The sequence below is a fragment of the Sphaeramia orbicularis genome, chromosome 19 (assembly GCF_902148855.1).
Source record: "Sphaeramia orbicularis chromosome 19, fSphaOr1.1, whole genome shotgun sequence".
NCBI classification, from domain to species: Eukaryota; Metazoa; Chordata; class Actinopteri; order Kurtiformes; family Apogonidae; genus Sphaeramia; species Sphaeramia orbicularis.
In genome coordinates, this window is record NC_043975.1 from 13426312 (window position 1) to 13437146 (window position 10835).

The 10835-nt window shown below is 36.9% G+C and overlaps 2 protein-coding genes across 2 annotated transcripts in view; both read left to right on the forward strand.

Annotated features, from left to right (window-relative positions):
- LOC115410470 (zinc finger MIZ domain-containing protein 1-like) overlaps nt 1-3905 on the forward strand; it is a 6935-nt gene extending 3030 nt beyond the window's left edge. The window contains exons 2-6 of the mRNA XM_030122126.1: nt 765-924; nt 1022-1089; nt 2160-2228; nt 2311-2555; nt 3841-3905. Of these exons, the coding sequence (XP_029977986.1) occupies nt 765-924; nt 1022-1089; nt 2160-2228; nt 2311-2555; nt 3841-3905 (607 nt within the window). The remainder of the gene's footprint in view (nt 1-764; nt 925-1021; nt 1090-2159; nt 2229-2310; nt 2556-3840) is intronic.
- An 83-nt stretch (nt 3906-3988) lies between these two features.
- Nucleotides 3989-7510, forward strand: LOC115439708 (zinc finger MIZ domain-containing protein 1-like). Its single transcript, XM_030163649.1, has 3 exons — nt 3989-4001; nt 5263-5550; nt 6813-7510. Exons 1-3 carry the CDS (start codon nt 3990-3992, stop codon nt 6918-6920), a joined length of 408 nt encoding a protein of 135 aa, XP_030019509.1. The 5' UTR covers nt 3989; the 3' UTR covers nt 6921-7510.
- The last annotated feature ends 3325 nt before the right edge of the window (nt 7511-10835 follow it).

Sequence of the window (10835 nt, forward strand, 5' to 3'; positions counted from 1 at the left end):
GCTCTTCATCTGTTTCTGGTTTGGGATTCATAATATAATAATAATAATCAAAATGACCATTGTCTAGTTGCTTCACAGACGTGAGAGCAGCTAAATTAAAGAGGAATTTCACTCGTTAAACCACTCATTTCAGTTCATATTAACCCTTTCATGCATGAATTATGAGAACCTTAGGCAAGATTTTTTTTCTTGAGTGTTTTTTATTCCTCCTTAGGCATAAAAAAAACAATGTGATCAAGTTTTTTTTTTTCTGTAGTTACAAAAATATCCATGCATTTAATTTTTGAAGCAAAGAAACATATGTTTAAAACCCAATATGAGAAAGTGATATGAAAACAATGAAATAAAAACATGTTTTAATGCTGCTAATCTGATGGTCTTCTCACATTTTAACATATTCTAATGCTAGTAATTACTCACTTCATGGAGATAATATGCAAAAAAACCTTTTTGTCTAACAAATAACAATTGATTTACATTAAAACATGTCACTGCAGATCAGGTTTATCAAGAACATCAAAGTTACAGTAATGGTCTGAATGTCAGGGTATGAGATGGTGCATAAGTGTCCACTGTGTTGGCTGATATGAAACTAAAACAGCAAAACCCATGAATATACAAGAGAACAGCTGTAGAATAACTGTCCACTGTAGTGACTTATGCATGAAAGGGTTAATAACTATCGAGATTCTGCAGAAAACAGACAAAAATCAGAGTAAATTAGTTGTTTCTCACAGACTGCTTTTCTTTTCTTCGCCTAACAGTCAAAAGAAACTTCAGCAGCGTAGCAGCGTCATCAGGCACGCCAACCTCAACGGAGAGGACGGGGTGGAGCAGACGGCCATCAAGGTTTCCCTGAAATGTCCAATCACCTTCCGGCGAATACAGCTTCCAGCGAGAGGCCACGACTGCAAACACGTTCAGGCAAGAATTCAACACAAAACACAAGGAGGCAAAAAAAAAAAAAAAGAATATAACAAATGTGACTATTAATGACATGGGCTTTTTCATTGTTTTGCAGTGTTTTGATTTGGAATCGTATTTGCAACTGAACTGTGAGCGGGGGACATGGCGATGTCCAGTGTGCAAGTAAGTGTATCCAACACCTACAGCTGGGGGGGGGGGGTTAAACGTATGGTCCGCAGCCCAAAACTGGCCACCAAAGTATCCACTCTGGCCCACGGGATGAATTTACAGAGCAAAAGTACAACAGTCAAAAGTGTCGAACTCATTAAAAACCTCCAATAACCGACAAATAGTGACAACTTCAAAGTTTCTTCTTGGTTTAATGTGGAAAAAAGTAAATTACATTTGAAAATATTTACATTTACAAATTATCTTTTCACAATAAAATATAAATCACCTGAACAACCATGAACAATTTAAAATGTTAAGACTGGGGTGTCAAACTCATTTTAGTTCAGGGACCACATACAGCCTATTATGAAATATAGTGGGCCAGACCAGTAAAATAATAAGATAAGAACTTATAAATAATATCAATTCCAAAGTTTCTCTATGTTTTGAGTGGAAAAAAGTAAAATTCCGTAATGAAAACGTTTACATCTACGAACTGTACTGGAACATAACATGAACAAATATGAACAAACTGAAAATTCTTAAGAAAAATATGTGCAATTTTAACAATATTGCACCATGTGTTTTCATTTCTCTTTAAACATGAAAAAAACAGTGTGATTGAAAAAATTATTAAAAAAAAATAAAAAATAAACAGATAGAATAAATAAAAAGTAAAAAAAAAAACATTAAAAAATAAAAAAAAGTTTAAAAAAATAAAAATAAAATAAATAATAATAATAATCATCATCATCATCAGCTGGACACCATGTGTTTAATTTTTGAAGCACACAAAACATGTATTTACTGATAAATTGTGTGAAAACTGTGGGGAGGGGGGGCTTGTGATTCTGGGGGTTTATGCTCAGGGGAGATCTACACAAGGTTACCAATTCATGTCAGAAAAGATATGTAGGTCTTAAAACTTTAATAAAGATATGTATAACAAAAAAAAACAAAAAAAAAAAATCCATGAATATACAAGAGAACAGCTGTAGAATAGCTGTCCACTCTAGTGACTAGTATGCATGAAAGGGTAATGACAAATAAAGAATGAATCTGAATCGTTTCTTTCTTTTCAGTAAAACAGCGTTGTTAGAAGGCCTCGAGGTGGACCAGTACATGTGGGGAATCTTAAACGCCATCCAGAAGTAAGTTAAGACCGACAGTTCATTTCTTACCTGAAATGAAATGTGCGTGTGTTTCTCACATTTGCGTCTTCGTACCCGTCAGTTCGGAGTTCGAGGAGGTGACGATCGACCCGACGTGTAGCTGGCGGCCGGTGGCGATCAAATCCGACATCCACATTAAAGAGGATCCGGACGGACCGCTGGCCAAGAGGTTTAAGACAATGAGCCCCAGTCAGATGATCATGCCCAACGTGATGGAGATGATCGCTCAGCTCGGACCGGGGCCGTCGCCGTACCCGTCGCTACCTGCTCAGCAAGGAGGCAACAACAGCGAATACAGCAGTCAAGGTACGACACAGTTTCAAGTACACAAAAGAAACAAATAGTACCAGGCACAACAAACCCTGCCCCTCGCACGTATTGCAGTTTATTTTGGCATCGATCCAGCTGATGTCATCATGTCTATGCGTGTGGTGATGTCAGCAGATCAATTACCTCTATATATGTGCCAAGTTTGAAGTAAATTGAAACAAAATTGATGTTTTTATAGACATTTGAAATCTCACCCTACAAATAGTGACAACTTCAACTTTTCTTCTTGGTTACATGTGGAAAAAGTAAAACAAGTGGTGCCAGGCTCAACAACCCCCGCCCCTCACACATATTGTAGCTTATTTTGGCATTGATCCAGCTGATGTCATCATGTCTATGCGTGTGCTGATGTCAGCAAATCAATTGCCTCTATATATGTGCCAAGTTTGAAATAAATTGAAACAAAATTGATGTTTTTATAGAAATGTGAAATTTTGGCCATTTTAAGTAAATGGGGGGAAAAAAATTTGGGAAAAATTCATAAAAATGTAAACTTTGAACCATTTTCCCAAAATGTAATGACATTTATTTTGGGTCACTGGCAATCTATAAACCAAATTTGGGATGAATTCAACCAATAGTTTTGCTGCTACAGATATTTGAAATTTTGCCCATTATAAGTAAATGGGGGAAAACAAGATTTTAAAATGTATAAAAAATTTGAACTTTGATCTAATGTTCCCAAATTGTAATGAGATATATCCTGGGTCACTGGCAATCTATAAACCAAATCTGGTATGAATTCAACCAATAGTTTTGCTGCTAGAGTGTTAATAAACAACAGACCGAACCAAAAACAATACCCCTTGTTTTCCCTTTGGGAAAAGAAAAAAGATTTAAAAAATTCATAAAAAATTTTAACTTTGACCTGCTTTTACCAAAATGTAATCACATCTATTCTGGGCCACTGGCAATTTATAATCCAAATTTGGATGAATTCAACCAATGGTTTTGGTGCTACAGACATTTGAAATTTCACCCATTTAAGTAAATGGGGGGAAAAAAGATTTGAAAATTCATAAAATTTTTTAACTTTGACCTACTGCTCCCAAAATCTAATGGAGATCTATTCTGGGTCACTGGCAATCTATAATCCAAATTTGGTATGAATTCAACCGATAGTTTTGCCGCTAGAGTGTTAACAAATAAAGAAACACATCAAACCCAAAACAATACGCCTTGCCTCCCCTTCGTGGGGCGGGGCATAATACACCATAACTGACCAAATCGAACTTAACCTGACATCTGCATTTGTTTTTAGGCAACAGTTACCAGGGACACGGGAACTTCGACTCCCCCACGGTAACCCCGGTGCGACGTCGATGAATGATTTCATGCACGGCCCACAGCTGTCCCACCCCCCGGACATGCCCACAGCCGGATGAGCCAAGACAAGCCCCTGTCCACAACATGCCTGACTCAGTGAGTGGTCCATCAGAATCAGAATCAGTTTATTTGGCTGTTGCAGAAAAACTGCAGCTGGAAAATGAGCTGCAAGAGCTTAGCATAAAATACATAAAAGACAGCACAAGGTAAAAAAACAATGAAAATTACATGAATAACAGTAATAAAAAGACAGGTGCCCCCTTAGATAAACCGACACTCATTTGGACAAAGTGCATGAATATAAAGTGCATTATTTAGACACAAATACAAAAATAAAAGATACACCATACATTGTTAGTGTGTTATATGAACTTGTTAATGCAACACACAGCACTGGGAAAGAAACTGTTGGCAGACCGAGAGGTAGAATATTTGATAGAACGATAGCGTCTGCCGGATGGAAGAAGAACAAAAAGACCAGTGCCAGGGTGACCAGCAGGGTCACTCTTAGTCCAGTCACACAACTCACTATATATTCTGTTTGTATTTACATTCTCCAACTACACTGGAATTTTACTTGAATAAAAGTATTTAGTTGCATTCCTGTGAGAGATTTATGCTGAGAAAGTAACTTACTGCCTATTTTCCTATGTTGTAAATAGAGCTGTCAAATTAATGCGTTAATGCAGATTAATCCATCATCATGATTAATCTGATTACAAATTTTAACACAATTAACCCCTCTGCAGTGCAGAATGAGTCTGAATGTCTCTGCCAAGCATTTGGGTCAGTTTGTCCAAGTACAGTTACAGTCACACATGAACAAAAGGGCAGTTGATCCAGTAGTGACAGCAGCAGAACCAGCCCATAAAGATGGAAGACACTAAACAGTACGTTGGCCCTCTGGGTGGAAATATGAGGAGGAAAAAAACAAAATGAACAGTCGACCAGCATAAAGTGTTATACACACTCTGCAGGAAGGAGTTTTCTTTTCACTGAAGCGCTTCCACCTTAAAATACCACATTGACGCAAAGCATACATTAGTCTGGGATTCTGCTAGCACTTCAGCTAACGCGTCGTCCAGCTTGCCACAAACACGTTAAGTGCATATATTTCCTTCTTTCTTGAGTCTGTTTGCTCCTGCAAGATGAAACACGATTAATATAGATTAAAAATAAATGATATTTAATCATAATAATCAAAATTAATCCGCAGCAACCCTGTAATTAATCAGATTAAAAATTTTAATCATTTGACAGCACCAGTTTAAATACATACTCATAGGTTCATTCATCCGTATGACTCTCCCCAGTACAGACCTATTCTAACTCTGTTCTAAATCTGTCGTCTGTGCAGATACCTCACTCTGCCGCCAATGACCCGTCTCATGGCTCGTTGCAGCAGAGCTTACATGCGTCTCCTCACCCTGGGAGCCAATCAGGGCAGCAGCTCCACCACAGCGGACCGCCTCAGCCGTCGCGGCAGGCTCCGCCCCCTCAGCAGCAGCAGCCGCCCCCACCGCCGCAGCAGCAACAGCAGCAGCAGTCCGGCCCTAACAACCATCCCCATGGCGACCTGTCCTTCAACCCATCCAACAGTTTGGACGGCCAAGCGGGGTCGGACATGCCGGAGCCATCTTTAGACGTAAGTTCATATTTAGTGGTTTTTATTCAGTATTTTTTTCTTTTTTATATTGGTTTAGTTATAGTTTTATAAGTGCTTAGTAGTTTGTTTTAAGTTTATTTGAAGAATTCATTACTTTAGGTTTAGTTTTAGCTGGGAGGGTGTTTTATCAACAGGTATATCCATATATTATACATTCAGAAACTATTTATCTACTAATACATGCCCTTTGTGCATGGCCAAAAAAAGGTTCTACACACAATATTGTGCACAATCTATCTGTACTCACGTTATTATACTTTTGTTCTGTGATATTAAACTATATATATATATATATATATATATATATATATATATATATATATATACATATTGTACATACTATAATGTTATATTAAAACATAATAAGCTACCTATCATTAGAGTTATTACTACTACTTTTCCACTTGTTTCTACTAGTCCTTTCCAATATGCAATTGCAATTTTTTCACTTCAGTTTTTAATAATTTTTTATAGTTATTGTATTGCTTTTTCTTGCGGTATTTCTTGTGTGTATATTCAATGTTGTGCTGCTTTTGATACTTCAATTTCCCGAGGGTTTTGCCCAAAGGACCAATAAAGTTCTATCTAATCTAATAAAATCCAATCCAATCTAATCTAATAAAATCTAATCTAATCCAATCTAATAAAATCTAATCTAATCTAAATGAAATCTAATCTAATCTAATAAAATCTAATCTAATCTAAATGAAATCTAATCTAGTCTAATAGAATCTAATCCAATGTAGTAAAATCTAATCTAATCTAATCTCATAAAATCTATTTTAATCTAATCTGTACAGAAAATGCATTTTAGTTTGAGGAAAAAATACACTTGATAAGATTTAGATTTTTGCAGTGAGAGGATGATGGTGTTTCCATGGTAACTATAGAGCCTCTGAACGTCCAAATGGGTCATATGTGATGACCATGAAAAGACGACAAACTGTATTTTACACCAGTTATTTACACGTATTGACTGGATTGATTCAACATGTGTTCAACAGTTTAGATCAGTAGATGGTTTTGGTCGATGGTGGGTGTTTGGGTCTTTATGGGTTAAACTGAATTGTGATGTCATAGCATCAGTTCTGGACCCCATTATTTAGTTGTAGTGTCTCTTTATGTATTTTGTGGTTTTTGTGATTTTCTTGCTTCATGAATGCGTATAACTTCAGTGAAATCTAACTATTATGAGCTCACTTTGCTTCTCGGCTAAACTTGTCGTTTCGTCTTCTTCGCAGCTTCTTCCAGAGCTCGCAAACCCAGACGAGCTGTTGTCGTACCTGGACCCCCCGGACCTCCCCAGCAATAGCAACGACGACCTTCTATCGCTCTTCGAAAACAACTGAGGCCATTCAGACACATATGAACTTCTCTGACAGCCTGCAGTTTCCCTGAGAACCCAGGGCGCTCGCTCAGTACTTGACAAACACAAAGATGCACTCCCTTTCTCTTCTTCCTCTTGTACAGTTTTCATTCGCCAGCGCAGATTGACTGAAAGAGGTTAAAACACAAAGACACGGCAGGATGGAAGGGGGCGGGGTCAGGGGTCGGCCCCGCCCTCTCGCTCCCTGTTGCGATACCTATGAACTGTGCAGCTATACTCAGTTGATTTTTTTATGCCACACACAGGTGTTTGTGTGCACATTAGGAACGTGTTGTAGCATTTTTAACCATGTTTTGTTCCTTTTGAGAAAAAAGGAATTCACTGTAAAGAGAAAAAGAAAAAAAAAAAAAAACCTGCGCTATCTGGCCGGTGTGCATTTCTGTCCATGTAATGTTATTCCAGTCTGAGAGGCCACAGCTTCCTGTTGTCACAGCTCCATTCCCTCACTGGTTAGTCTGGTTCTGTTCTGTTCTCCACACATTACGTAAAAAGCACAAGAGATTTCGGCAATGCAAAAAAACAAAACAAAACAAAAAAAAAAATCTGTCTTTACAACAAAAATCTGTCAAAAATGTTTTTTAGAGCGGTTTTTTTGCTGAATGCCAACATTTTAAAAAGCTTTTTGGGAATGATCGGCTTCCACTTTGTCTACGATTGTGATACATACATAAATATTTTTGTCAAAAAGAGATATCCTCTGAGGGTTGACAGCTGGAACGGATTTCGGCCTTTAATCCACACAACACACACAAACACAAAGAAAAAAAACACACATTTGTACTTCACCGTATTGTATAGTAGTCATCCTCCTTTAATGGAAATGAAAGGTACAATATGAGAGATTGGGGTTCCTGTGACGATCCTGCTGCACTTATTGCTTCCTGCTAAACCTCCTTCCACGCCGTCTGCTCTGCATGAGCCTGGTGTCACTTGTGCGTGTGTTTTATTTGATTATTTTTTATTTTATTTTCACTAAGTTCTCTCCCCTTGTTAAATAATGTTCCAGTAGTCTACAAAGTGCATGTGTGCCAAGCCCTCGTCTAGTGCTGTTCCAAGTGGTTAAAAAAACAAAAAATATAGTTTTTTTTTTTTTGTACATTTGTTTTATGATTTCTGTCTAGTCTGATTTATTTAACACTAACGTTGAAGGGATAAAGCTGTCAGCAGTACACTTATCATGTATTTGCTGATTTTGTTTTTTTTTTTTCTGGTTTTTATTTGGATTTTTTTTGTTGTCGTTGCTGCATAATTACACTATCCATAAATCGTTTTTTGGGAAACTGCTCACCAAAGTTAGAGGGATGAGAACGGAGATGTTTGTGTTTGCTTGGTGCTGTGTAAGACTGAGAGTATGTATGTGTGTGTGCGTGTGTGAGTGTGTGTGAGTGTGTGATAGGAGGTCGTATATACAGTAGCGGAGGTTTTATCCGTCGCCGCTGTTCAAAAAGAAGTGGTTTTTAAAGCAGTATTGGTGCAGACCTTTTGCCACATTTGTTTTCAGCTTCACTTTTTTGAGAAGAGTGCTGTTCAGTATGCAAATGTATATTTTTAAGAAATGCTATTGTACTGTAAATATCATTGTGAATATTTTTGTATCATCTTAATAATGTTTGTCCTTCGATCATTAGTCGTTCGACCTAACCCGCTCCTCAGATCCCACCTGACCACTGACTATGTTTGTAACCAGCATACGACAGCTGTCTCGTCTTCTTGCCGCTGGGGAAAAAAAAAAACAAAACAAACCAGCAAAACGTCTCATAAGCTATTCCCTCCCGGTGCGCTCTGTCTCACACCTGTCGCATGCAGACAGGTGTCTCGTACCCCCCCACACCCCTTACCCCCCAGCCACCCTGCATCAGCTCAAAGTGATCGTATAACATATAAGTTTTCTAAAAATGTCACACCTCAAGCTCAGTTTGAAGCAATATTTCCTTTCTGATGTATTTGATTGATTGTCGTCTGCTCATGACTTTATGTTTTCCATTATTCTGACCAGTAATGGTTTTTAAAAAGACGTGGTATCAGCCGGCTTTCAGTGTAATTAGTAAGTGAGCTATGTGAATATCATAATTGTTGCTAATTGTGGATACACAGTGGTATTTTAAAGATATATCACAACCATATTTTAAAGAAATTCATGATATTGTTTATATTTTTGTTATAAAATGTGGCTTTTTTAAAAGCATGAGACCATATACATTTTTATCCCCTTTTTTTGGTAAATTATTTTGTACTGGTTTTCTTATTAAACTGTAAGGCTAGAAATCCAATTTCTTTCAATTGTAGCTGATTATGTGCTGGTTCAAAATCTGCTTTTTTTTGTTTGTTTGTTTGTTTGTTTGTTTGTTTAATGTTCATGTAAAAAATATAATTTGTTCCAGTACAACACGCTGACATGTTTCATATTTCAGTCACTCGTGAAGTCCATCTGTTAACAACACGCTGCCACATTATGTTCATTTTTTTTAATATCTGAATTGAAACTTTTAATCAGTCCCATGGAAGTTGTTATCATTTCATATTATGTACAAGTTGAGCCAATTTGATGTGTTAGGCATCACCCCAAATCTGTAGTTGCACAATCACAATTAAGGGCCATTTCTCTGGGGGAAGTTGTTTAAGAAAAAAAAAATAAAAATAAAGCAAAAAAATAAAGCAAAAATTAATTTAAAAATTTTAAAAAAAATACAGAATGGAAGGGCACGTTCATCAATTGGCCTGGAGATGATTTTTTTTTTTTTGGGCAAAGCTTGGTCAAACGTCCCGAGGATGCCTGTATATATGTAAATGAATATAGAGACATGTGAACAGAAATGTATTCATTTTCCCTGGGAATGTGCATTGTTTCTTCAGAATAATAAAAAGCTTGCAACCCCTCTGCTGGAAGTGGCTGAATATGGAAAATGAAACTTGTTAGTTAGTGTCTGTGGGTATCTCTCAGCATTTTGTTCCCCCCTCTGTATAATACTTTCACCTCTTCTGTTAGGGGAACTGGGACAGCTATGTTTTACATGTAATATTTAGCCTCTGTGTTCTAGTCTGTCACCTGCATACTCTGAGGTGCTAAAGATTAAAAAGAAAAAAAAAAAAAAGGTTACAAAGAAAACCCAGGGGAACGCTCGGAGGGGTGGGAGAAAGGCGTGTGCAGCAGCGGGAGGGAGGGACGGGTCCAGAAGATTGTAACCAGATCCATAGTTTGTACAATTTTTGATATCATGAACAGAAAATGATACAATCTAAGGTGATTCATTCATTCATTGTCTCTATGTTTGTACATTGTATGTACAATCATTTCATATTCTAAACTGGTCAGAAAATAAAGGAACTAATTGTGATTTTTAGTCTTGCAGAACTGTATGTAGTTAGATGATGTGACAACCTAATATTTATCTAATAAATATGTATTCAGATGATACCTGTATGCCGCTGTCGTCTTGTCTTTTTTGCTTTTTTTGTCACTAGTCTAACAATACGCAACATTAACAATAATCACATTAACAGTCAGAAGTTCTGGAAATACAGTAGGTGACAAAAGGAGAGCAAGTTGGTACAAAAAATATGAAAATTATAAAACTAAATCACATAAAAAAATTTAAAAAAAATCACATACTGTACTGCAGTGGTTCTAAAACTTTTTACAGTGGAGTACCCCCTGAAATATACTTTTTAATCCAAGTACCCCCAACTCTTGCTTCGCTGAAAAACATTTGGCAAAATTTGTTCCTGTGTCACAGGTGTCTGTATATATATTCAAAACTTTGTAAACAAACAACATATATTTAACTGTAATATGTAAAAGAGCAGTTTTTAAGTAAATTTTGTGTGCAAAATATAAACTGAAAAGTGTCCTCTTTTAGGTTATTAAGAACATTTTAGC